The sequence below is a fragment of the Glycine max genome, chromosome 19 (assembly GCF_000004515.6).
Source record: "Glycine max cultivar Williams 82 chromosome 19, Glycine_max_v4.0, whole genome shotgun sequence".
Taxonomy (NCBI): domain Eukaryota; kingdom Viridiplantae; phylum Streptophyta; class Magnoliopsida; order Fabales; family Fabaceae; genus Glycine; species Glycine max.
The window spans coordinates 8,497,605-8,522,571 of NC_038255.2; the positions used below are offsets into that span (position 1 = coordinate 8,497,605).

At 32.3% G+C, this 24,967-nt stretch overlaps 3 protein-coding genes across 3 annotated transcripts; 2 read left to right on the forward strand and 1 right to left on the reverse strand.

Annotated features, from left to right (window-relative positions):
* The first annotated feature begins 2,462 nt into the window (after positions 1-2,462).
* LOC100782763 (pre-rRNA-processing protein ESF2-like) lies at positions 2,463-7,401 on the forward strand. Its single transcript, NM_001254241.1, is given in 7 exon segments — positions 2,463-2,732; positions 2,953-3,016; positions 3,151-3,218; positions 3,662-3,751; positions 3,831-3,961; positions 6,815-6,940; positions 7,112-7,401. Coding segments are annotated over 7 exon segments (744 nt in total). The 5' UTR covers positions 2,463-2,485; the 3' UTR covers positions 7,130-7,401.
* A 1,717-nt stretch (positions 7,402-9,118) lies between these two features.
* Positions 9,119-12,590, reverse strand: LOC100790031 (ras-related protein RABB1b). The gene is made up of 6 exons (XM_003553251.5): positions 12,372-12,590; positions 12,145-12,284; positions 10,833-10,915; positions 9,953-10,157; positions 9,780-9,848; positions 9,119-9,408 (listed from the first exon to the last, which is right to left on the reverse strand). The coding sequence occupies exons 1-6, from the start codon at positions 12,415-12,417 to the stop codon at positions 9,316-9,318; spliced, it is 636 nt and encodes a 211-aa protein (XP_003553299.1). The 5' UTR covers positions 12,418-12,590; the 3' UTR covers positions 9,119-9,315.
* Positions 12,591-19,904: 7,314 nt separating this feature from the next.
* On the forward strand, positions 19,905-22,771 carry LOC100785429 (elongation factor 1-alpha). The gene is made up of 3 exons (XM_003553244.5): positions 19,905-20,061; positions 20,957-21,429; positions 21,540-22,771. Exons 2-3 carry the CDS (start codon positions 20,968-20,970, stop codon positions 22,419-22,421), a joined length of 1,344 nt encoding a protein of 447 aa, XP_003553292.1. The 5' UTR covers positions 19,905-20,061; positions 20,957-20,967; the 3' UTR covers positions 22,422-22,771.
* The last annotated feature ends 2,196 nt before the right edge of the window (positions 22,772-24,967 follow it).

The following is a 24,967-nucleotide window of genomic DNA, read 5'->3' on the forward strand; positions in this document are numbered from 1 at the left end:
ATTTTGGAAAGGGAGAGTAAATGGGTTTCCTTTTGAAGAACCAAAAGTAATAGTTGAAGTGCCTTCTTGCACAAGTTCGTTGAAGGTACTTCAACTATTACTTTAGAAGCCACTTGGACCAACTATTCATTACTTCACAAATGGTTGAAGTCATTTTTCTTTTGAAGTTGATAATTTATATATATATATATATATATATATATATATATATATATATATATATATATATATGCAAAAAAGGGTAGGAGTAATTACACATGTGGTTGACTTTTATGTGATTGGATGTACAGTGACATTTTTATGTATACTCTTGTGGCATGTTTGCACTTACAATGATAAAATAAGGTTTGGATACATGTTTAATCCATTTAGGACCTTAAGTCTCTCACATAGCACATGGCTTGTGGTGTTCATGATATATAATTGTTAACCACACTTATAATTGAAGACAAAAGTAGTATTACTTATTCTTAGATTGTAATCATTGGAAAATATAATTGATGCATATATATATATATATATATATATATATATCAACTTGTTGAGGAATTAAAACTATTATGAACAAACATGTGATATTTTGAATAAATAATCAATTCAAATGTGTTCGACTCTCTTTTAGATTATTAGTGATTATCATGCATATTCCATGTTATCTAGTTAGAACACAAAAGGTACATTTTAGCTTCATGCAAGTATATTTTTTCATTCTACACTTTGTAAAGGGTATCTTTGGTACCCCTTTGATCCTTTGTTTTCTCTTTATGAATAATATTGGTCTTATTGGCTCCCTTCCTAGATTTTATTGTCATGATTTGTTGGAATAGGTTTTTTCTAAATTTCAGAAAGTAATTTTCAGGATACGAAATTTGAAATAGGATTCTTAAAATTACTTTTCTAAACTTTATTTTTAATTTTAGAAATTAGTTTTTGGAATACTGTTTCAAATTTTTTATTCTGAAAAGTATTTTCTGGAACACAAATTTGAAACACTATTTTGGAAACTACATTTTGAAATAATGATTAAATGGCATATACATGTATATAAGGGTATTTTTGGTATAAAGAGTATTTGTGATAGTAAAAGTTTAAAATAAAATATAAGAGGGAGTGTACTTAGGAAAAAAAGGAATGGATATAGCAAATACCAAAAAAATGTTAGTAAAGTAAAAACATAAAAACAAAGTTGAATTTCTTCCCCTCTAAAAAAATCTTTGTATTTAGTAGCATATTTGGTGTTGAAAATTCACAATTTATTAAATTTTTGTATTTTCCATATGGTAAATGTTTTCTTCCCATCTAAAAAACTTTTTACTTCCAGTTTTTTTTTATCTGTAAGAATTGAAGACACTATTAGAGGGTTTACAACAGCTCATACCCTCATCAATCAATTGAATTAGACTCCTTTGTCCCTATCTTCAGTTGTTTGAAATCAACAATAAGGAATGTTGTCAATTTATTTATTCTAATTTTAAAAATGACACTTCAATTTACTTTACTTTTTGTTTTTTAAAAAAATTGTATAGAAAATGAGAAAATAGGTTATACACTAATTTACACAGTCATCCAATCACAATGATTTATTGACTTTTATAATAATTATCCTAAAATTCATAATAATTTATGATTGAATGACAATGTAAAACTAGTATGACCATTAATGTAATATCTATGATTTTTTACTTATCGGAAACTCTTACACTATGACACTTCACGCGGTGACACTTCACTCAACATCCTTATTAGTCAAAACATTTCACTAGTCAGAACCTTCTGTTAATAGCCATTTCCAAGATTTCGATAATCAGCTCTATCTGCTTTTAAGATTAATGATTGACCTCACAAATCAACATGAGACTTTTCAGCATACTTTGTCCCCACCCACATGGAGTTCTTAAGTGATGGACTACTAGAAAATATATACATTTGGTTGGTATAGGTAGTACCAATTAATTCCTTTAAGTCATCCTCAATTGTACAGTCTCATGTCTGCACAACATTTGAATCTCTCTCATTTTGATATGATTCATCCGGAGTATTATAATTAAACTCCGAAAATAATGATTTTTTTTATTTTCACTATTTTCAACACAAACTTTTAAACATAAAAACTAAAAACTTATATTTTATAATAAAAATATTTTCAAATAAAATCACCAATGAAAAAAATTAAGAACTGAAGCTTTCAACCCTAATTCAAACTCTATTTGTATCGTTTTCTCTCTCTCTCTTCACATTTCCTTTCTTTCAAAAATTGCTTTTCGAAATATAAATGAGAGGAAAAAAACAGAGTAAGAAGAGGGGTAAAATAAATAAAAAAAAAATTGGCATATTAAATGGGCTGCAAAAGCTTTATTCAAGCCCATTTACCGAAGCCCTTAAAACTGAACGACAACATTACAAAACCCCTATCTATAAATAAAAAATTGAAGTGAGATTCGACCCTTTTTCAGCTTTCACACGAAGAAGAAGCTGTAAAGAAACGATGAATGCTTCAGACTCAGAGAAAGAAGACGCAGAAATTGAAGCAACAGAAACTGCACCCGATGAAGAGAATGCGAAATTGAAGAAGAAAGAGAAGAAAAAGAAGAAGAAAGCTTCGTCGAAGGATGCAGAGAAGAAGCGCGGCGTGTGCTATATGAGTCGAATCCCCCCTCACATGGACCACGTCAAGCTTCGCCACATTCTCTCTCAGTTCGGCGATATTCAACGAATTTTTCTCGCTCCTCAAGGTCTCTCTCTCTCTAGAATTTTCGGATTACACTTTTATGTAGATACAAACTTGAAAACGTTTTTGTTTTTAATTAAATTTTAAAATTTACTGTTATGAAATTGATATTTAACATTTTTAAATTGGTAGAAGTAGAATAGTATAGCAACCAAGTGATTGAACACGAGTGATTAATAGCATTCTATGGTTGAGATTTTTTTTTATTATTTGAATTTTTTCAGATTCTTCTGTCCAAGTGTCTGCCAAGAGGTCACGTGGATCCCGAGACCAAGCATATTCAGAAGGGTATTTTTTTTTTTTGGGAATTGGATATTTGGATTGGTATTTGATTGAAGTTATTCAAGACTTCAAGTTGTTATTGGTTTTTTTGGTTAGTAGTGTTTGAATTTGATCATTGAGTTTTTCTCTGTGCTGTGTAGATGGGTTGAATTCGGTAATAAAAGTGTTGCTAAGAGGGTTGCCAATATGTTAAATGGTGAACAAATAGGTATGTGCTTGAACCTTGTCTTGTATCGCTTTCGGTCACCTGTTGCTCTTTGTTCTTCATTCTTAAATGAAAATCGTAATGTTGTCTCCTAAATCCTAATGATTCTAGAATAGTAATATATCTCAATTCTCATGCATTGACTATTATATACTTCTATGATTTTTGGGAAAAAATATGATATGGTGTTTACTTACTGTAGCTGGATTATATACACATGTAGTGGCTTGGCTATACCTATTGCTCTTTCTTCTCCAGTTTTTTTTTAAATGGGAATCATAGTGTTGTTCTATAAACTCTAGAATTTGGTTTTATACTTTAAATTTAGTGAAATAGAAATACAATTGTGTTCATAGTTGTGTGTGCTTATTGTAGCGGGATATTTGTTGTGTCTGTCTGTATTGGTTTGGTTTTCAAGTTTCTAATTTGTATTGATTGACTACAAGGGGGTAAGAAGAGGTCATCATTCTACTATGATCTTTGGAATATTAAGTACTTAAGTAAGTTCAAGTGGGATGATCTGACTGAAGAACTAGGTAAGTGCTTTATGATCAGTGTCTTGTTTTTATTGGTGAAGCATAAGCAGATTATGCTAAAACAATGTATATCTTACAGCCTTAAAGAAAGCTATTCGGGAGCAAAAGCTGGCTGTAGAACTTTCTGCTGCCAAGAGAGAGAGGGATTTCTATCTTTCCAAAGTTGATCAATCACGTGCTTTGAGTGCTATAGAGGGCCGACTAAAGAAGGTATGCTAACAGCTAAATGGTAGTTATTTTTCTTGTCTGTGTGGATTGTTCAGAAAATGGGGTAGCATTTTTCATAGAATTTAAAAAAAGTTCTCCATTAATCAGAGCCTGCTATTGAGCAAGTAATGAAGCTCACTATTAAAATTGGGTTTTCTAATTTAAGATATCTTGTTTGTTTTACTTTTGGATTTTGTCTTGGAATTAAAACTTCTTACTACAATTATAACTTCAAAGGAATCATAAAATAACTATCATTATCCAATTCTCAACTTGAACAAGAAGAAATAGATTTTTAAACCATAAATCTGGCAAAAGCTCACCCATCCCTGCTGTCTTGAGTCTTGATACTGTGTCTTATTTTGGTTTTCATAGAGCTGTTCTGAGTGGCAATTCTGGCAGACCATGAGATAGTTGTTTTACTGCTTTCTTTTCAGTCTTCACCTATTCACCTAACCTGATCTGTATCTAAAATAAATTACTCATGAGTTATGGAAATGGAAGACCTTTCTTTTAAATAATTTGTAAAGGTTAATGCACAAAAATTGCCTCTCTAAAATGGTAGTGAGGTGTGTATCTATTGTATCTCCATTTGAGCACAACAGTACAATGCAACTGATACTTATTTTTGGCTACTATTTGGGAGTGCCAAAGCTAGACAATATCCTCTGATTATTAGGCTTTGAGTTCTGCTCTCTGTTGGGACCCAACCTAACAATGAGAATTGCAGTTAAGTTTAAATAAATACAATTTTGGGAACAACAGTAAATTAAATTATTAACATTGGCTTTGGAATCTGCTGCAATTTTTAATTGTTGGTTTGTGACTTGCAAGATAAATAGAACACTTCTATGTTTTAAGGAACTCAACTGCTACTGATTTTTAATAATTTGAGTTCTACTTCTTGATGACATTTGAGATTATAGCTTCCATGAATTTCTGATCCACTTTTATTTTGTGGTTCACTGAATGTGCTTAATCATTTAACCTGTATAACTTTTTATTTGAATTACTTTAACTCCTTAAAAGCAAGGTAGAGTGACAAGCTAAGCAGCTATGATTATCTTCTCAAATGGAAGAACTTATGGATTATTAATGTCAATACTTTTTCCTTGAAGCCAAAAAAACTCTTCAATTATCATGTCTCATGCATTTGTTGATGGTTATGTGATATTCTTTTGTTATGATTTTTAATACTGCCTAATTTGATTCACAAATATGCAATGATAGAAACTGGTTCAGGTTCAGCACACAAAAAACATATTGTTATTGATGAACAGAAAGAATGCTCAATTTCTCTGGATATTCAAGAGATCCAAGACTCTCCCTATCCAAAATACTAACTCTCCAATTGACTAACTACTCTCAACCCCTCTTCTTCCTATTTATAGAAAACATGCCTTGGTTTTGTAATCGTTCCAGCCCTCAACTAACTCCAATTATTCTACTATCCAACTATAACTAATGGGTATCTATCAATCTCCCCCTCTAAAGTTTCACCTTGTCCTCAAGATGAATTGGCTTGTGGCTGCTGAAATGAAGTCCCAATGGTATTCTAACTGATTGAAGCATGGTAATCAAGCCTAATCTCAGTGGATACAAAAGAGTGTCAATACATCTCCTACTGGACTGTGACTCCATGACTCTCTTAGGTACTGCACTATGGCAAGTGGCAGCTGATGATGACTATCATAGTCCCTCTTTGTTACTAGTTCGCTTAAGTTTGTTTTTTCTCCCAAGTGGTTCTTGTTTTCCACCTTCAAATTTTCATATTTGCTTCTGTCTTCAGGTTCTTGATTCAGAATGTTGAGTGATTGTTGTTTTCTTCCTTCTCTACTCTCGATTCCTCCATCTCCATCATGCTTCTTTCATTCTCCTAGATCTTGCTTCTCTACTTGCTGGTTTTGTTGGGTTTCTTCCTCTTGAGATGTTTCCTTTATCCAGAATTTTGGTCCCTCCAATTCTGCTTTCTTTTCTGCATCAATTTCTTATTTCCTCGTTTCTCTTCCTTGAGCCGCTGATTCTCTTCTCTCCCATTCTTCATCTTTGTTTGTTTTCTTGCTGCCTTTTGTCATCACCTTGTGCCTTCCGCTCCATTGATTCTTGGATTTTCTCTTGAATTTCATCTCTGCATCTACATTCTTGCTCCTCAGTTTCTGAATCTTGAAGACAAAGCTTCTAGTTGGTATTTCCTGAGTACTGCCTTCTAAAAAGTCCACCTGATTGCATTGTGGTTACTCTCCTTACAAGAAACCCACCATTTGAGAGCTTTCTTCTCAAATGCAAATGCAACAATCCATGATAGTTTCATCTCCTCAGGTACTCTTCTAACCCCAAAATACTGCTCTGCATTGATCAGCCACCAATAGGCGTCACTTCCATCAAATCTTAGAATCAATCTTGAAGCAATTTTCTTGTCAATTTCCCCCCACTGCTCCTAGATCGGAGCTTTGATACCAGTTGATAGAAACTGGTTCGGGTTGAGCGCACTAAGAACATATTGTTGTTGATGAACAGAAAGAATGCACAATTTCCCTAGATATTCAAGAGATTCAGGACTCTCCCTAGCCACAATACTAACTCTCCAATTGACTAACTACTACTCCCAACCCCTCTTCCTATTTATAGGCAACATGCCTTATTTTTCTAATTATTCCAACCCTCAACTTACTAACTATAATTATTCTACTATCTAACAAACTAACTAATGGGTATCTATCAGGCAATCAGAAAATTAGTAATGACACGTTCAGCTATTTCTTTTCATCTGTATTTTTTTTCAAATTTCAGTAAATAACAGTATATTGAAGAATCTATTCATATTCATACTGACATCATTTCATTCTGCTTCCACAGAAGCAGAAGATTCAACAAGACTCAGGACTAGTGGAAAAAGTGATTCGCCATTTCCCTCAAACAAAGCCTATAGCTGCTGACACCAAAAAAAATAAACCTGAGCTCTCTGATGATATATTGGATGCTGTAAGTATCATTTTCATTGTTGGTTAGAGATAATAATCCTCTTATTTGTGTCTCATTCTGTTTTGTGTTTTTTACTGTTTTCTCTTTTCTCCCTCTTTAGAAAATATGTCGTAACTTGATTTATGAAGTCGTTAGTTTTTAATTCAAGGCTTTCCACTCTGTCCCTTGCAGGTATTTGGTGGCTCGTAATTCATGTATTGATACTTTCACATCAGGAGCCAAAAATCACATTATATTTTCTGTGTCCTTGGTTCCCATAGGCAGGGTGAATCAGTGAAGCTTCTCTGGATGTATTTATTGTAGCGATTTTTCTAGAAAATATTTTTTTTTGTTGATCTAGGTTTTCAAAAGAAAATGCAATCTTCTTATACGTAAAAAACAAGCAATGAAGTTAACCGGAGTTGAAATTTGTGAGTTTGACAGGACTTGGTTATAAATGTCTTTTTGCTTGCACTACAAAATACAAATTTTCCGATTATGAATTCTAGAGATGAATAGAAATATAAAAACGGGTTAGATAATTAAGGGAAGAGGGGAAAGGATGTGAGATCCATCCTCTCTGCTAACAAAAATAACATTCAAATAAAAAATAACCAAGTTAATTTTTTTATCCTATCATGATTCTTTAATGGAAGTTGATAAAGTTCATTATACGTTTTTCTCATTGTGTTGCCAATTGTTTAGGTCTTCAAACTGATTACAGGTGGTAAATTTTTTTTGGATGGTCATTTGTACATATTAATACACAATTTTTTTCAGTTGGTAATTGAATAAAAGATCTTTTATCACGATGAAGAAATAAATCTTATACGTGTTGATAATATTAAATGAGGGGAATGTGAGTAATAATAATATTTCGTTCTAATATAGTATTTTTTTTATTTGTAAATGTTAATTGTTAATTTGTATTAATAAGAGGAATTAACCCATGACCTTTTTTCTTTTCCCACCTTAATTATTTAACTAATCTTATATCTTCCTATTCCTATTGTAGGTAAATAAGGCACTTGACCCATACGACAGTTTAAAAGGTATACCAGCTTAAATTGTCATGAAATTAATTTTGATACATGAGTAGATGATATCATAAGATAAATACATTTATGAAAAAAATTAAATGATAGCTTGCTAAAGTTTATTAAATTCATATTTAGTTCGGTGTATTTTGTAAAAATAATTTATTTTGTTAATTTCATGATTTTTTTTTTGAAAATTAGTTATTTCTATAAATTAATTATAAAATAAATACATTTATGAGAAAATTTAATGATACTTTGCTAAAGTTGATTAAGCTTAGATGTAGTTCAGTGTATTTTATAGAAAATAATTTATTTTGTTAATTTTGTGAAAAAAAATTTAAAAATATTAAGATAATGTGAACAATTTAACATGAGAAGTGCCAAGAACATCCTACTAATTATTAAGATTTATTAAAGATTACAAAATTAGAATAAAGACTTTTTAAATGAAATTACTATTGATATAAATTTTAAATTAATTATTGGGTTAATTTGTTTAAGCTTATTTGTTTTGAAACAAATGCTAATTTAATAAAATAAATAACTTTATTTTTTTAGTGTGTTTGTCTAAATTATTTCTGCTTAAAAAATAATTGTTTATTTTAAAAAATAAATCCTATTTGTTTCTTAATGTTTATATAAAAACAAGTATTTTAAAGTTATTTTTTTATATTCAAACAAACTCATCTATTATAAAAATTAATAAACGTATCATACATAATAATTTATGATTAATTAAAAATGTAAAATTATGTTGCACTTTTAATATAATGTCCATTTTCTCTAAATTTTAACCAGTTATAGAATGTATTAAAAAATGTTAAAAAAATTGTTACTAACAATTCTTATTTTATATTATCAACTAATTAAAAATCATGATAAACATATGAAAACTTCAAAACTTTGTGCGTGTTTAACAGTATATAGAGAAATTCATGTGCAATCACAATCTATCACATCATCTTTGGATACTCCATTCAACAGTTGACATGTAAGACATTCAACTTTTGCATGTTTTGTTTTTTATCAAAAATAATCAAAGATAATATCAAGGGCTTTAACGCTGAATGAAGTGTATTAGTTAAGCTACTAAGAAATTACTCCATGTTTATATTAAGCCAAGTAATAATAAATCAATAAAGGCAAATAAAAACTGGCATTGAACACAACAGCCAACCATTAAACTATGTAGTGAAATCTGTCCCAAGAAGGCCTTTGAGATTAGATCTATACATGAAATTGTAGTGCTATTCAAAAGTTCCATGTCTAAGTCTAAAGAGTATACACTCGGTTGAGACAGGGAATTCAGAAATCGATGCACAAAAGGGATTAGATTCAGAGTTGTTTCCCTCTCAATCAGCTGCAACACCCACCTCTGGCTGAAACAGTTCCATCTCTGGCACCTGGTTGACCTTGGGGACGTCCATAGCCAACTTTTATACCAAATGACTGAAATAATAGATTCATTGGTAATGTTAGCCAAAAGGGCACATAAGATAAGGATGCAAGAAGATTTCCTTTTAATTTATTTACTTTTTACCCAAAAAAACAGAAGAAAAAGATCCATGCTTCAGTTTCATTTAATCTCATTTTGGTGAAACCGGCCATCATTAACACAGCCTAAATCTCAGGTGATAAATACCATTCTCAAGACACAACCGAAAGAATTAACAAAATCACATGATTTCTGATCTTGATAATTTGATTTATAAATCTGATGCCATATTGGAGTGGGACCAATATTGACCAAAGTCCAAGATATAGTTAGTCACAACTAACTTCCCACTGATTTTTGCATGAAACTGACAGTATATAATTACCTCATTGGACACATCAAACACACCTTCCTGGATATTCTGAAGAATCTTGCCAGCAGTTCTTATAAAAGCCTGCAGAAGAAACAGTAAGTTGCTTTTGATGGTAATTCACAGTATTGTTGGGGTTGCAAAGCATATGTACTGTATCATGCTTGCTATTGACTGAGATACATCACCTCTTCTACATTTTGAGCTGTCCTAGCAGAAGCCTCCAAGAACAGAAGTCCATTTTCCTTTGCAAATTGCTCTCCCTCCTCTTTGCTCACTGCGCGTCGATGAGACAGATCACACTTGTTCCCTATGAGCATGATGGTCATGTTAGGATTGGCATGCTGCCGGGCATCTTCCAGCCAACTTGCTAAATGATTAAATGTGTCTCTCCTGGTCAACAAAAGAATCTTTTGGTTTTCAGTTGAAAAGACTTTGAAAAAATGAACAAACCTCAGATTTAAACCCCCACCCACCCCCACCACCACCACATACAGAAAAGCAAAAATGAAAGGGGGGACAGGATCATTGGACATTATATTTATTTGTTTATGTGGAACAAAAGTGTACATTGCTTGGGAGGCCCATAGTACAAGGAAGAAAGGACATACCAGCATAGCACATTAGAATACACTTGAGAAACAGACAAAAAAAAAAACAAAACAAAGATGATTGTAACACAAAATATAGCTTGCTATCAGCAGTACTAGAGCTGATCCACAAATGAGGATCGAAAAACCAAAAGCATTACAAGGTGGGTTCAAACATTAACATTTGGAAATAAACTAAGACACAAATGCCTTGTTCAAAATAATTGAAACTTTCAAATAGGGCAATCAACATTAACATAAGAGATGGAAATAATATATCTACAGTCAACCACCAAAACTTCAAAAGTTTGTAGAATCGTAACCGTGCAGCATTTCACTTCTATTGCATTGCTAGTATTCATGAAAGTGGAAAATACCACACAACATAAGTGCACGTTAGAATGGTGATATAAAGTTTGGTATTATTCTCAAGATGTAGATCAAGATCTTTAGTCAAATAGACAATAGCACAACCCACCTTGTAATGTCATAAACTAGAAGTGCTCCTGCTGCTCCTCTGTAGTAAGACCTAGTGATGGATCTAAAAGACTCTTGCCCAGCCTACAGTCAAACAAGTTCTGCATCAGTATCGAAATATTATTAAAAATTACAATTTGGACATGACAGAATATGTGACTAAAGAATTCCATATTCAACACTATTATGACTGCTTAATCTTATTCAGATTCTACAGATACACCATCTCATGGACCAAAGGAAGCAATGAAAGCATTCATTACGGATTCAATTTAATCTACCATGCATGGCCAAACACTTTAATTTCCAGCTTGGCCTTACAAAACTAGAAAGCACAGACATGTGGGTCAATATTATATACTAAATGGTTATCAGTGAGATATAATTTCAGAAATAGGTTGAATGACTACAAATTTCAAGGACTTGTTTAAATGGATGAAAAATATAAAGAAGATTAAGCAGCACCACAGGATAAAGAAGTATTAAGCAACCTAAGACATAACTAATAGGTTGTGCATGTATGATATATCTGCTTTAACAAGTTCAAGTGTTCAACTACAGATTCCCCATCCTAAAACAAGTTTTAACCATTTTCACAATAAGATTCAGATTTATTTCTCACAATCACAAATCCAACACCTTGTTCTAATACCTATATACATATTATATATAGAACCTACAAGCGTATCAAATGAAAGATGAGAGTATGAGAGGAGCGAATTTCAACTATATAATTCAAATGAGTAGTTAAAATTAAAACAACATATTAATCATCCATGTATGGTTGCAGGTTGTATAGTCAAACTTAACTTCTCTCACTGTCTCACATATCACTAGATATGCCCTGTATAGAACCTTATTCCTTTTTTCAGAGTAAGAAAAGTTTAGGTGTGTTGGGTTCCGAAAGTTCACCAGGGTCAAGGTCAAGGTCAAGGAAGGTCTCATTATTGCTCAAAGAGGACTTACATCCATCTACTAAGTCATCATATCAGTAGCGCAATTCAAACTCATACCCTTGTGAGATATTACTATATTATATTCTTATCAATTCGACCAATCTTTATTAGCTATAGAACCTTACCAACTACACTCCTATTTCCATGATAAAATCGGTGTTTAAAAAACACATTAAAAAATTAAAACAAACTTACAAAAAGATTTCAAACCCATCAATCACAAAAATTTCACTGTGGTGTTCTAGTACATACACAAACCCTTAATCAATTCTCACCTAATTTGAAATACCCTACCAAAAAATAATCAAGTCATAGAAATTATAAAAAAAAAAAAAAAAAGTGCAGAGAGAGACTAACTGTATCCCATATCTGAAGCTTAATGGGTCGAGAATCGATGGTGACCATGCGAGCACCAAACTCGACACCAATGGTGAGATCATGAACCGGTTGGAACCTCTTATCGGTGAACTGCAGGAGCAGGCACGATTTCCCTACACCTGCACCGTACCATAGAAAAACCCAAACTTGGTGTCAGATTCGGAGACCCAATTGCGAGAAAAAAAGAGGGTTGGCGAGAACATAACCTGTGTCACCGATGATGATGTACTTGAAGAGGTAGTCGTACGACATGGCTGAACGACGAGAAACAACGTCGTTTGGAGGGTGCGAAACAGAAAGAAGAAGAGTAAGAAGGAAGTTTTGGAGAATAATAAGACGAAGAAGGAAGAAAGGGATGCACAGTGCGGATGGTTGGTTTGAATCCCAACCAAAACCAACCAAGTGACGTATCGGTATCACTCATTTATACGTCTGTTATACGTCTACAACATTCGTTATTTATTTTTCATTTTTGTTTTTTACTAATACTACTAGATGTATTGACACATGTCATGCACGGATAAATAGTGTTAACTAAATAGTAATAAAAAATAAGTATTTATTAATTATTTATGCATAGATAAAATTTTAGTAATTAATTATAATTATTATCATTTTATTTATTTTAACTAATGGATTGTAAATGTTTTGAAATATTTATTATAATCAGGTCACACTTTAAAATTATTTGAGTAGACTAAAATGAAAAAATAAAAAAAGCAAATTACAATAATACCTTCTATGGTTTATTCTAATTACATACACACTTCCTTTATTTGAAGACATTTTTTTGGTAATTTGAAGACATTTTTTTTGTACTCCTATTATGACAGTGTTAAGGTCAATCTTAATATTTAAAGTCCGGTCAATTACAAAAAAATCTTCAACAATATTCAAAATTAACATTCACTTAAGTCTAAAATAGTGTACATCTTCCCACAAAAGGAAGACTTGTGATAAGAATGAAAGTTGCCTTTCTTGGTTTCATTGTCACAGTTTTCATACACTGATTGCAATAAATATAGTGAGTTTATTTGAAGCACATACAAAAACACATAGTTGACAGGTGGAATTTTTAATGATATCAAAGGGTGAAATTTGTTATGATGTTATCCCATTAAAATAAACGCGTTAAAAACAAAATTCAGGCAATAATTTGTTCACTTATTTCGGGGCAAGTCTTTTGGTTATAAATGTCTTCGTTTTTGGATGGTGCTTGTTTAGTCACAAAGATTTGGAAGCACATCTAATTTTTTTAAAAAGCTTTGAATTGTTCTATCAGCATGTCTTGCATATTCGTATGGCACATATTTTTCTTTTTTGTTGGATATTGTGTCTATGTATTGGTATGTTGGTTCCAAATTTTAGGAGGTCCTTTTTTTTATAACTTGTGAGATTCACTTTCTATTTGCTTTAAAAAAAATCTTTCAGGTTGATGAAGAAGAAAATGGAGGAGGGGGCATTTTTCGGTTAAAGTTTTATTTAAAAATCACATGCATATATCAATTGTTTTATCATTGTAGATGCATCTATAAAATTGATCTATGTTTGACTTTATTATTGTTATTTGCTTCACTTCCATTTCATAAAGCTCTTAGCCGAAATACTAAATTCATCTCATAATTTCATAATATTTTGAATTATATCTTCCTTAACAATGGTTGTTTTGTTCCAATACAATTCTTAAGCAATGTCCAATTCACTTGTAATTTACCTTAAATTTGCAATAGCAGGTGATTAAAAACAATTTCTTCAACTATAGTAAAACAACATATGATATATGCACAAAATGGATAGCAAATTAATAAAAAAAAAATCAAAAGGGAAAAGCTAATTAAAAATTTGTTGTTTTCTAATAAATGATTATTGTCATTCCTCAACTTATTATTAGGTGAAGTGGTGTCCTAAAATTAGGAGAAAATTAGAAGTTAAAAATCATAAAAATATAGAACATGAACACGGATAAAACAAAATACTAATCTTCCTCTTCAAATAACTTGCTTTGGATATTCAAATTATGGCTGGAAAAAAATTCTACCAATTTTCAGAAGGAAAAAAAAAATATGTATAGACAATGTTCTTCATCAGAAAAGAAAAGTAGCGCCTTTACTTACTTACAGGGAATAATCCATGCTCCTCCTTTCGATTTTTCATGATGATTCTTTTTATTTGAAAAAAAGAAAAAAAAAACATATAATGAAGAAGGTTGAAAAGAAAGAAAGAAAAATCTCTCTTGATGCTTCTCTTTCTATTAATTAGTGTGGGTTGTGAAAGAAAAGAAAGAGTGTTGAGTGGGTTAAGAAATTGTGTATTAAATAACATGTTGAAATTGTCAATTTACAACTATTATTGTTGAAAATTAAAATTTCATTAAAAAGGGAAATGAAGACTTCTAAAAAAGCCACGTGTACATTTCCTTTTTAAAATCATTTTTGTATGTGTTATTATAGAATTATAGATTCAGTTTTATTATGCCCTTGGTATAGAATTTAGGAATGAGTTAATTTGTTTTTTTTTTTTTTTTGGTTTTGGATTAAAAAGTTTAGGTGAGTTGACTCTTGGGGATTTATTAAAGTTAGGATATGCTTCAAAACTTAAAAAGATTATCGATCAACAATGTTACATTATCGACGAGATTTGAATCATCCTTGTGAAATATGAGTTTGATACTTATTAATTAAATTGTTCTTTGTTGGCATGAAAGACTTAATTTGTCTTTGTTAGGACACCCATTAGGATTTCTACAATAGACTACTATAGCTACACTACCACTAAGACTACTTTTACAATATTTCTTTTTATATCATCAATCACTACAATAATGTCTTAAATAGACAAAAAGTGTTAACAATCTCATGATCCAGTCTGAACATTTGGTTATATTTGAGCATTAGAGATAATTAAATACAAGAGTGGATAAGACCAAATACGTAATGATAAGACCAAAGGATATTCAAATATAATCTAGAAACTTCCTAGACAGGTAATGACTCTTATAACCTTCATAGATGTGGGCTTGCTAACAATGTCTAGCAGTCCAAGAACAACCTTGTCCTCAAGGTTGAGTAAAAAGGTTAGGTCCAAGAAGGAATATGAGGAAGGGTTATTAGTGTTGGTGGAGGTCACATGAGTGGTAGCTAGTTGCATTAAGACAGACAGTTGGATAAGGTGAGTATGGGGACACGTTTTAGACTGTGGAGGATGCATTGGAAGTAACAACGGTTGGTGGAGTTTGAACTGATGTGTTTATTGTGACATAAGTGGAAGGGTTGAGTGAAGTGTGTTGGGTTGAAAGGTCATAAGTGAGTTTAAATATTATATGCTTTATGGCAAATGAGGGGAAAAAAATCTTCTAGTGAGGGTGGGGGAGAGGCTTTGTCGGTTGGTGGTGGACCAAAATAAGGCCACAAAAGAGAGACGTGGAAGATATTGTGAATGTTAGAGTTGGCCAGAAGCTCAAGTTCATACACAACATTGCTAATGCGGCGAGTAACTCAATAAGGTTCAAAGAAATGGCAAGCAAGCTATTTGGAACGACATTGAGTGAGGGATTGTTGGCAATGATTTTTCAAATGCAAAAGAACCAAATCATTGACAACAAAGGTATAGTTTGTTATATGCTTATTTGCTTGGATAGTTATGCTCTAACGGGTGCGGGCTAGTGTTTGTTTGAGCTAAGCTAACACCAGTTGTCATTGTTATAGGGACTCATGGAAGGATCCAAGAGTGGCACAACCTGCGATATAGTCTGAAATGGAAGGGGGTGGGCAATTGACAATGCTTGGAACGATGTCCTTTGGATAGCCAAATGAAAAGATGTGTTAAACTGGTATTTGGTCAAGTGAAGGTATTTATACCATGAGTGAGGGTGGTCATCAAAGAAACACTAAAGGTAAACCTCAAGACTACGGTTGACTACCTCCATTTGGTTGTTCGACTAAGGGTGGTAAACGGTGCTAAAACAAAGCTTTGTCCCTTGGAGTTTGTGCCAAAATTGACTGAGAAACAAGGGATCACAATTTGAGACTATATATAGAGCACGACACGCCATGCAACCTATAAATGTCCATAGAAAAATGGTGAGCTAAAAAGGGGTTGTGTAGTGTGTGGGAAGTGTCAAGAAGTGGGTGTATTTCTAGAGTCTATCGTAGATGACCCAAATCACTGTTAGTCCAAACAAAGTTGGAAGATGGGTCCCAAAGTCCATGCAACCTGTAAATGTCCACAAAAAAATGGTGAGCTAAAAAGGGGTTGTGTAGTGTGTGGGAAGTGTCAAGAAGTGGGTGTATTTCTAGAGTCTATCGAGATGACCCAAATTACTGTTAGTCCAAACAAAGTTGGAAGATGGGTCACAAAGTCCATGGTGAGATCATCCTAAACCTAAGCTAGTATGGGTAAAGGTTGTAATAGGCCAAAAGGTTTTCTGTTGATGGGTTTATTTTGTTGGCAGGTGAGGCAAGTTTTGATGAAAAGTTTGGTGTCACGGCGAATACTAGGCCAATAGAAGGATGTTGCTAGGTGAGCTATGGTGACCTTGACCCTTGAGTGACCAATGAAAAAGGAAGAAAGAAACTCTTGAAGCAATCTTGGTGCCATATACCATAATTTGGAATGAAGAGCTTTTAGTTGAAAAAGAGTAAGTTATTTTGAAATTGAAATGGGCCTTGAGAGTCTGAGTTTTGTAAGCTTTGGGTTACTAATTCTTTGCCTTGGGTTATGCTAGTACAATGGTTTTGAAATTGGGTGATGAGAGTCGAAATAGGGGATGATATACTAAGCAAGAGGACGAACCACTTTTATTAATTTTAAAATAAAAAATAGGTGGCATCTTTGGCGGACCACTTTTATAAGTGATCCATCATCATGGATCCTTCCTCATTATAATATCTCCTCCTTTCTATCCCTCCCTCTCCCAATGCCTTTAATGGAAGCTCTAACGATGACTCTAATGACACCTTCATCACAGGTAATCCCTAACTGCCACCATAGCCTTCTCATTCTTTCTCCGTCCAAAACAAAGATAACATAAAAACATAGTGACATTGCTAAACTCACCAAACTAGCAAATCCCCAATGCACAATAACAAATGGAAGATATTAAATTTCAAAATGCATAAAGCTGGGGCATTAATGGAGTACAAAGTTGTTCACAATACCATTAACCAAGTTTATTTGAAGAACCAACAAATACCCATTACACGTCAAGTTCAAAAGTTTTAAGACACCCATTTGAAATTTCAATAAAAGGTTTTCATTATGTGTTTGAAAAGCAATTGTGAACAAACATAAACCAAGAGCTACTATATCGTAAAATCAAAATCAAACCGCCGTACATAGACATGTGGCTTCAATGTTGTGAAACCATCGCAACTTCTTTGTTGATGACAAATTCGAAACCCTTGGCAATGATTAATTTCTTCGTGTCCTCCCTCTTGGTCTTAATTTTTCGTGTTATTCAAACAGAGAAATTTCATATTTCATTTTGAAAGGGATGGATTGCCGTTTCGACAGTGCATGGTGAAAGATAAGGTTACGATGCAAGGGAGTTTGAGGCTTGTTGTGGCAGCATAAAGAGAGTATTAGGAAATAATATTTGTAACAAAGATGCATGGTAGCATCGTAGGCACAAGATTAATCTAATGAATACAAAAAGTGATACTCCATTCACAAGTGGTCCTTGAGAGAGGTCGCCTAAAAAATATTAGCAAAAAAAAAACAATTAAAAAAATTAAATTTTATATTTGTCTATTAACAATTATATCACTAGTGACATAATGATCACCAAAAAAGTATCACTACTAACATGTTTATCTACAATTATACAATGGTAATAAGTAGAAACTAAAATAAAGGGCATATGTGTCTTTTACTTTACAAAAAGTAAATATAGTGCAATTAATATTAACAAGTTTATCATTAAAAGAACATAGACAAATAATTTGAAAGGAAATGAAACAAAAATTGATTTACATGTTAATTCATAATAATAAAATGGTATGGCATAACAAATTTAGCTCAATGAAATATGATAACGTAATAAAAATACAAACATACAAACTATTTCAATCTAACGTATTAGACAAATTATTTCAACTTATCAATTTTAATGTATTAGACAAATTATTTCAATATATCAAATTTAGCGTAATAAAAATGCAAACACATAATTAATAACAAATAAATATCAAGCGAATGTAGCTTAATTGGTTGAGCAGGTACGTGAAATATAATAAACCCCTGTCTTTGATTCCCACAAATAAAAAATAACAAATAAATCAAACAAAACAATAAATTAAAAAAGAAGAAAAACTAAGGAGATATTTGTTTCATTAAATATTAATAGATTCTCGGGAATATGAAGACTAGAATATACATTCTCATATTTGTTAAAGTTTTTAAAAAATATTTATGGGTATTATTGATCACGGGGAATACTATAATTTTCTTTCTTTTTACCATATTTTCTTGCATCTATATTCCCATTAAGAAGGGATGAGAAAGTGATATTCATGTGGGAAGGTGAAAATTTATTGTCTAATACACATGTAACTTCTCTTTTTATTGAAATTATTTCAAAATTTAAAAACTATTCCTATGAATATTAAAATGTAAGCAAATATATTTGTTTTAAATACCTTGAAACGATATTCCCATGAGAATAAAAGAAGATTCTATGAAACAAATACATCTATTAAGATAAATATTATAAAATATATCAAATTTAGTATATTAAAATATAATAACAACATACAAACGTTCATGTTATATATATATATATATATATATATATATATATATATATATATAACTTGAATAGGTCAACAATTATATAATTTTAAAATATGTTTAATTATTTCATGGTCCGTAGACTTTTATCAGGTTTTTAATTAGGTTTCTGAATTGAAATTATATCTTATTTAGTATATATAAAGAAAATAATTATTTTAACCTATTATATCAAAACAGTGAATCCTTTAACTCTAAAACTAATCCTATCTTTATTTTACAAAAAATACTAAACCTATCTATTATTTTTTTTAAATGTTAAACCCATCATCTAGGATAGTTTTAAATTCGCATAAAAAAAGATAGTTTTAAATTAGATAGGATTTTTTTTATATCAAAACATTGAATCCTTAAACTCTATAACTAATCCTATCTTTATTTTAAAAAAAATACTAAACCTATCTAATATTTTTTTAAAGGATAAACCTATCTAATCTAAGATAGTTTTAAATTAGATAGGATTTTTTTATATCAAAACAGTGAATCCTTAAACTCTAAAATTAATCCTATCTTTATTTAAAACTATCTAATCTTTTTTTTAAGGATAAACCTATCTAATCTAAGATAGTTTTAAATTAGATAGGTTTAGTAAACCTATATGAATTTTATTTTTTTATGATTAAAAAAAAATCTTAGATATGATTTTATTTTAATCCCAGCATTTGCCACGTTCGAACGTGAGCCAAAACGATGTCGTTACAATATCTTAACCTAGCCGAAACGATGTCGTGGTAACTCATAATATCGCAGCCTTCTGTTTCGTCCTTGCCCAATGCCAACTGGACTACGCCGAACCCACAAAACCCGACATCCGCGCGAACCAAAGCGCGTGACGCCAAATTGCTCAAACCACAAAGGAAACAAAGGCGCGTTAATAACACGCGCTATCCCACGCGTGTTAAGCACAGTAACGTTCAACAAAGAGAAGCAGGGTATAATGGGAAACCAAAGAGAAACCTAAGGCCATTATGGGAAACAAAAAGTAGCTCACTCATTATAAAATTCAAGTAACCCTAGTTTTCATCATCACTCTGCTGCCTCGCTCTGTTTCTGTCTCTGTGTTTGCGGCTGAGGATTCCGAACGAGCGACCTTCTTCGTTTCTCGCAAAGGTAACAGCCTCTGCTCTTGTCTCTTCCATTCGATCCATGCCTGTCTCTTCTTTACGATGATGTTTCTTCGGTGTATGTTTATTTATTTATTTATTTATGCTTTATGTTGTGAATGTTCGGTTGTTTTGTTTCGCTTTGCTTTTGTGGATTCTATTGGTTTTTGAATCAGTTAATCGGAAGAGATTTTCGAGTTGTTTTGTGTTTTGGAGGTGAATCTTTTTGTTGAGGTCGCAGATCTGTTGATTTTGTGTCATAAACGTGCGACTCTGTTTGATTTTTTACGAGGTTATGACGTTTTGGTTGTTTTATTATGGATCTGTTAAGGCAGAACCATGATTTATGTTTATGTTCGTTTACACGATTAAATTTTCTTGTAACACGATGAAGTTTTTTTAAACACGTTGAAGGAGTCTTGTTGATATGAATTTGTCGATTGTTTTTTTGTGGTTTTGTTCTCACGTTATCAAGCGTAATCTTTTACTATGTACGCGAACATATCTAGATCTAGCAGAGCTTTTTTTTTTTTTAATTCTTTGTGAAGCTTTTGAAATATGAAATTTGTTTTTCAAATTTTTTTTTAATTTATTGAAAACACTGTGGATACTGAATAAGGTTCTATGTATGATGCGAACCATGTTTGATATGTTTGTTTTTGTTGTTCCATATGGATTTTTCTGTTAGATTTCCATATGCTTTTGAGTTTGTTTTTGCTGTTACAGATTGATTTACTTTTTAGAATATTTCTCTTGGCTTTCACTGTTTTAGAAATTTTTTGTTATTGGTAACTATAAATGTGTGAATTTGGATTATACCTTTACCTTGTTATTTAGTTGTGTGATAATTTGGTTTATAGTTATTTTGAGTTCTGACTCGTGTTTCTTTGAATTGATTCCAGTTTAAGTCATCATGGGTAAGGAAAAGACTCACATCAACATTGTCGTCATTGGACATGTCGACTCTGGGAAGTCAACTACCACTGGTCATTTGATCTACAAGCTTGGAGGTATTGACAAGCGTGTGATTGAGAGGTTCGAGAAGGAGGCTGCTGAGATGAACAAGAGGTCATTCAAGTATGCCTGGGTGCTTGACAAGCTCAAGGCTGAGCGCGAAAGAGGAATTACCATTGATATTGCTTTGTGGAAGTTTGAAACCACCAAGTACTACTGCACAGTCATCGATGCCCCCGGACATCGTGACTTTATCAAGAACATGATTACTGGTACCTCCCAGGCTGATTGTGCTGTCCTTATCATTGACTCCACCACTGGTGGTTTTGAAGCTGGTATTTCTAAGGATGGACAGACTCGTGAGCATGCTCTTCTTGCTTTCACCCTTGGTGTGAAGCAGATGATCTGCTGCTGTAACAAGGTATAATAAATCTAAGCTTTCTTTGACTAAAATGATTGGATTTGATGAGAATTTGGTTATTTCTTATGGAATACTGCAGAACTTTTAACCATGTTCTATTGTTGTTTCAGATGGATGCCACTACCCCGAAGTACTCTAAGGCTAGGTATGATGAAATTGTGAAGGAAGTCTCTTCCTACTTGAAGAAGGTTGGTTACAACCCAGACAAGATTCCATTTGTGCCCATCTCTGGTTTCGAGGGTGACAACATGATTGAGAGGTCCACCAACCTTGACTGGTACAAGGGACCAACTCTCCTTGAGGCTCTTGACCAAATCAATGAGCCCAAGAGGCCCTCAGACAAGCCACTCAGGCTTCCATTGCAGGATGTCTACAAAATTGGTGGTATTGGTACCGTGCCAGTGGGACGTGTTGAGACTGGTGTCGTGAAGCCCGGTATGGTGGTGACTTTTGGTCCCACTGGGCTGACAACTGAGGTTAAGTCTGTTGAGATGCACCATGAGGCTCTCACAGAGGCTCTTCCAGGTGACAATGTTGGCTTTAATGTGAAGAATGTTGCAGTCAAGGATCTCAAGCGTGGTTTTGTTGCATCCAACTCCAAGGATGACCCTGCCAAGGAAGCTGCCAACTTCACATCTCAAGTCATTATCATGAACCACCCTGGCCAGATTGGAAATGGATACGCACCGGTGCTTGATTGCCACACTTCTCACATTGCTGTCAAGTTTTCTGAAATCTTGACCAAGATTGACAGGCGATCTGGTAAGGAGCTTGAGAAGGAGCCCAAATTTTTGAAGAATGGTGATGCAGGTATGGTTAAGATGATTCCAACCAAGCCCATGGTGGTTGAAACTTTCTCTGAGTATCCTCCCCTTGGTCGTTTTGCTGTGAGGGACATGCGTCAAACTGTGGCTGTCGGAGTCATCAAGAGTGTTGAGAAGAAAGACCCCACCGGAGCCAAGGTCACCAAGGCCGCTGCCAAGAAGAAGTGATTGCATTTGGGCAATTTTGCTAGCACATGTGATCATCATCGTGGTTACTCCTTTATAGTAGTTTTATCCTTGCAGAGTCTTAGGTGTTTTGTTTAAGTTATATTTTTAAGTTTCTGCCGATTTCATGTAGCCGTAACTTTCAAAACTAGGTTCTTGATCGGCGGTGGTCAATTTTCATTGCTGTTTGTTTTTGATGAGTACTGTTTTTTGTTTTGATGGTAAGAAGAGTCTGAGATATTTCGAATTTCACAAGCAGCTATAGGGTTTTAGTCCATTTCCTTTGCTGCTGAGGGATGTTTTAAGTTGCATTTAATTTATAACGAAGTTTTATAAACTGTTTATGGTTTAAAGGCTATTATTCTTTAATTTTGTTGTTGAAGTAATGTGAGTGGGAGGTGCGCTTGAGCTGTGTGGACGTAGTTGAGCTCTTAATTATGCGATCGTAGATTCGTAGTTGCACTAATGAACAATTGTTGCCATGTTTTATCTTTCAAGAGTACCTGGTCACCAATTACGCAATCCATTCTTATGCAATATTATTGATTGATAAATAAAAAAGAATACGCAGGCCAATATATTGTTGTATAACATTGGAGTAAAGTTCGATTATTTTCACCAAGTACAGTGAGGGATCAACTCTTTTCGAGATATATATGTTTTCTCTCTCTCTTAACAAAATGTTTTCCATATACATGATTAAAAACTTATCAATATTTAAGAAACTTGGTTATCTAACCTCTGATGATGGATCTTGTTGGTTTTAAATTTTATGGCATATATTTTACACCTTAGTTAGAAAAACAATATTTGAAATAATATTATAAAATTCTTTTCGTCTCATAATAATGGTCCTATAAGAACAAATGTTATGAAATGATTATTATTTTAATTACCAATGTAACATTAATTATTTTTTTCATTTATAGCTCTATAATATTAATGATATAGACTACAGAAATAAAAAATAAATTAATGATGAAAATATTAATTTTGTAAAATTGATATTCTTTATATCTATTTATTGATTTTTCTTGATTTATGTAAAATAATATAAAATAACAATTATAATACAACAGAGAGAGTAATGCATTTTAGACTTAAATATATTTTTAATTCCTCAAATTTAAGAGTTTATTTTTGCAGTCCTCCAAATTAAAATGTGTATTTCTTAGTCGCTAAAATTCGTGAAATTTTTTTATTAGTCCTTCATAGAGTAAAAAAATACTAAAAATTGTGCATCCAAGCCGCAAGAAAATGATCAAGATGACTAAACAAAATATTCTGCAAATTCAAGAACTATAAAAACAAGAACCCAAATTAAGGGACTAAAACAACCATTAAACTTATATTTGATCAAATAGTTTAGATTTCCATTATTTAATTAAAAATTCAACAATTGAGTTTTAACCAACCGAATAGCTCATTATATAATACAATAAAATTTGAATTATTGTTTGCTTGTAATTAAATTTAAGCAACACTATCCAGATATTTTAATTAAATTTTTATATTACAATTGTTGGTTAACCAAACTAACAATTTAAGTTATTTGGAAAGAGGAGATATCAAATTAGACGGTCAATAAGACAATAACTTTAATCCGTAATTATTTGTTAATATAATATGATCCTCCTCATTTGAAAATGCATTAGTTTTGAAGTTGTTCTAAATGTAATTTCATTTATTTTTCCATTTTAGGTTAGTTATAATAAAGTACAACATTATAATAATTGATATTTAAATAAAATTAATATGGGGCATTCCGAGAATTAAAGTCGGGACCTCTTGCACCCATCATGCCACTAGACCAAATGCCCTATATGTTATTTAATTCTTAACCAATTTAGCAGAAAAAAGAGTTCCCAATTTTCAGAACGATTTAACAAGTCGAATAACAAAAAAGAGTTAGCTTCAAAAGATCATGCAATTTGCTTAATCTGAAAGTCTTGAGTGGTAAAATATAATTAAAAGTTTTAAACAAGCAGAAAATAAACTCATTTTTCTCTCGTATGAAGCAGGTTCCGCTTTTAAAAAACTTTAATGTTAATTACATGAACGATATTACAGAAAAATTTAAGTACACTCACTAACCGTTATTCCCAATATTCATATAATGAAACAAAAAATAACAAAAGAGAGGAATGAAGCGCAAGGCAATTTCAAAAAGACAAAAAAAAAAGTAAAAAATTAATCATAAAAAAATTAATATATCCAACCATATTGTTATTTAGTTCAGGCAGTACTCAAACTGATTATTTACCAGTCATCAAGTTTTGACAAATAGTTCAAGCTGCAATATTGGCAACAAGATCATAAATTACCTCCTTCCATCAATACAAGAGATGATGGTTTATTATCAAACTCTTAAGTCCTAATTAAGTATAATCGTGAGATTCTTCAAACTGACTGTTATGGAAGTGATAAAGAACAAGTAAGAACAACAACAAAAAATGCAGCAGACCAGAAATGTCATACACACTGAATTGTGTAGCAAAGGTGAAAAAGAGAAGAATGAGAAAGAACACACACAGGATTACGTGGTTCAC

Bases quoted from the DNA above. Each gene is read 5' to 3' on its own strand.
- LOC100785429 (XM_003553244.5), top strand. From the start codon at position 20,968: ATGGGTAAGGAAAAGACTCACATCAACATTGTCGTCATTGGACATGTC. The intron at 21,430-21,539 runs GTATAATAAATC...TTGTTGTTTCAG, and splicing joins TGATCTGCTGCTGTAACAAG to ATGGATGCCACTACCCCGAA.
- LOC100790031 (XM_003553251.5), bottom strand. From the start codon at position 12,417: ATGTCGTACGACTACCTCTTCAAGTACATCATCATCGGTGACACAG. The intron at 10,916-12,144 runs GTTAGTCTCTCT...GTTTGACTGTAG, and splicing joins AGCTTCAGATATGGGATACA to GCTGGGCAAGAGTCTTTTAG. The intron at 9,409-9,779 runs GTAATTATATAC...CTATTATTTCAG, and splicing joins TGTTTGATGTGTCCAATGAG to TCATTTGGTATAAAAGTTGG.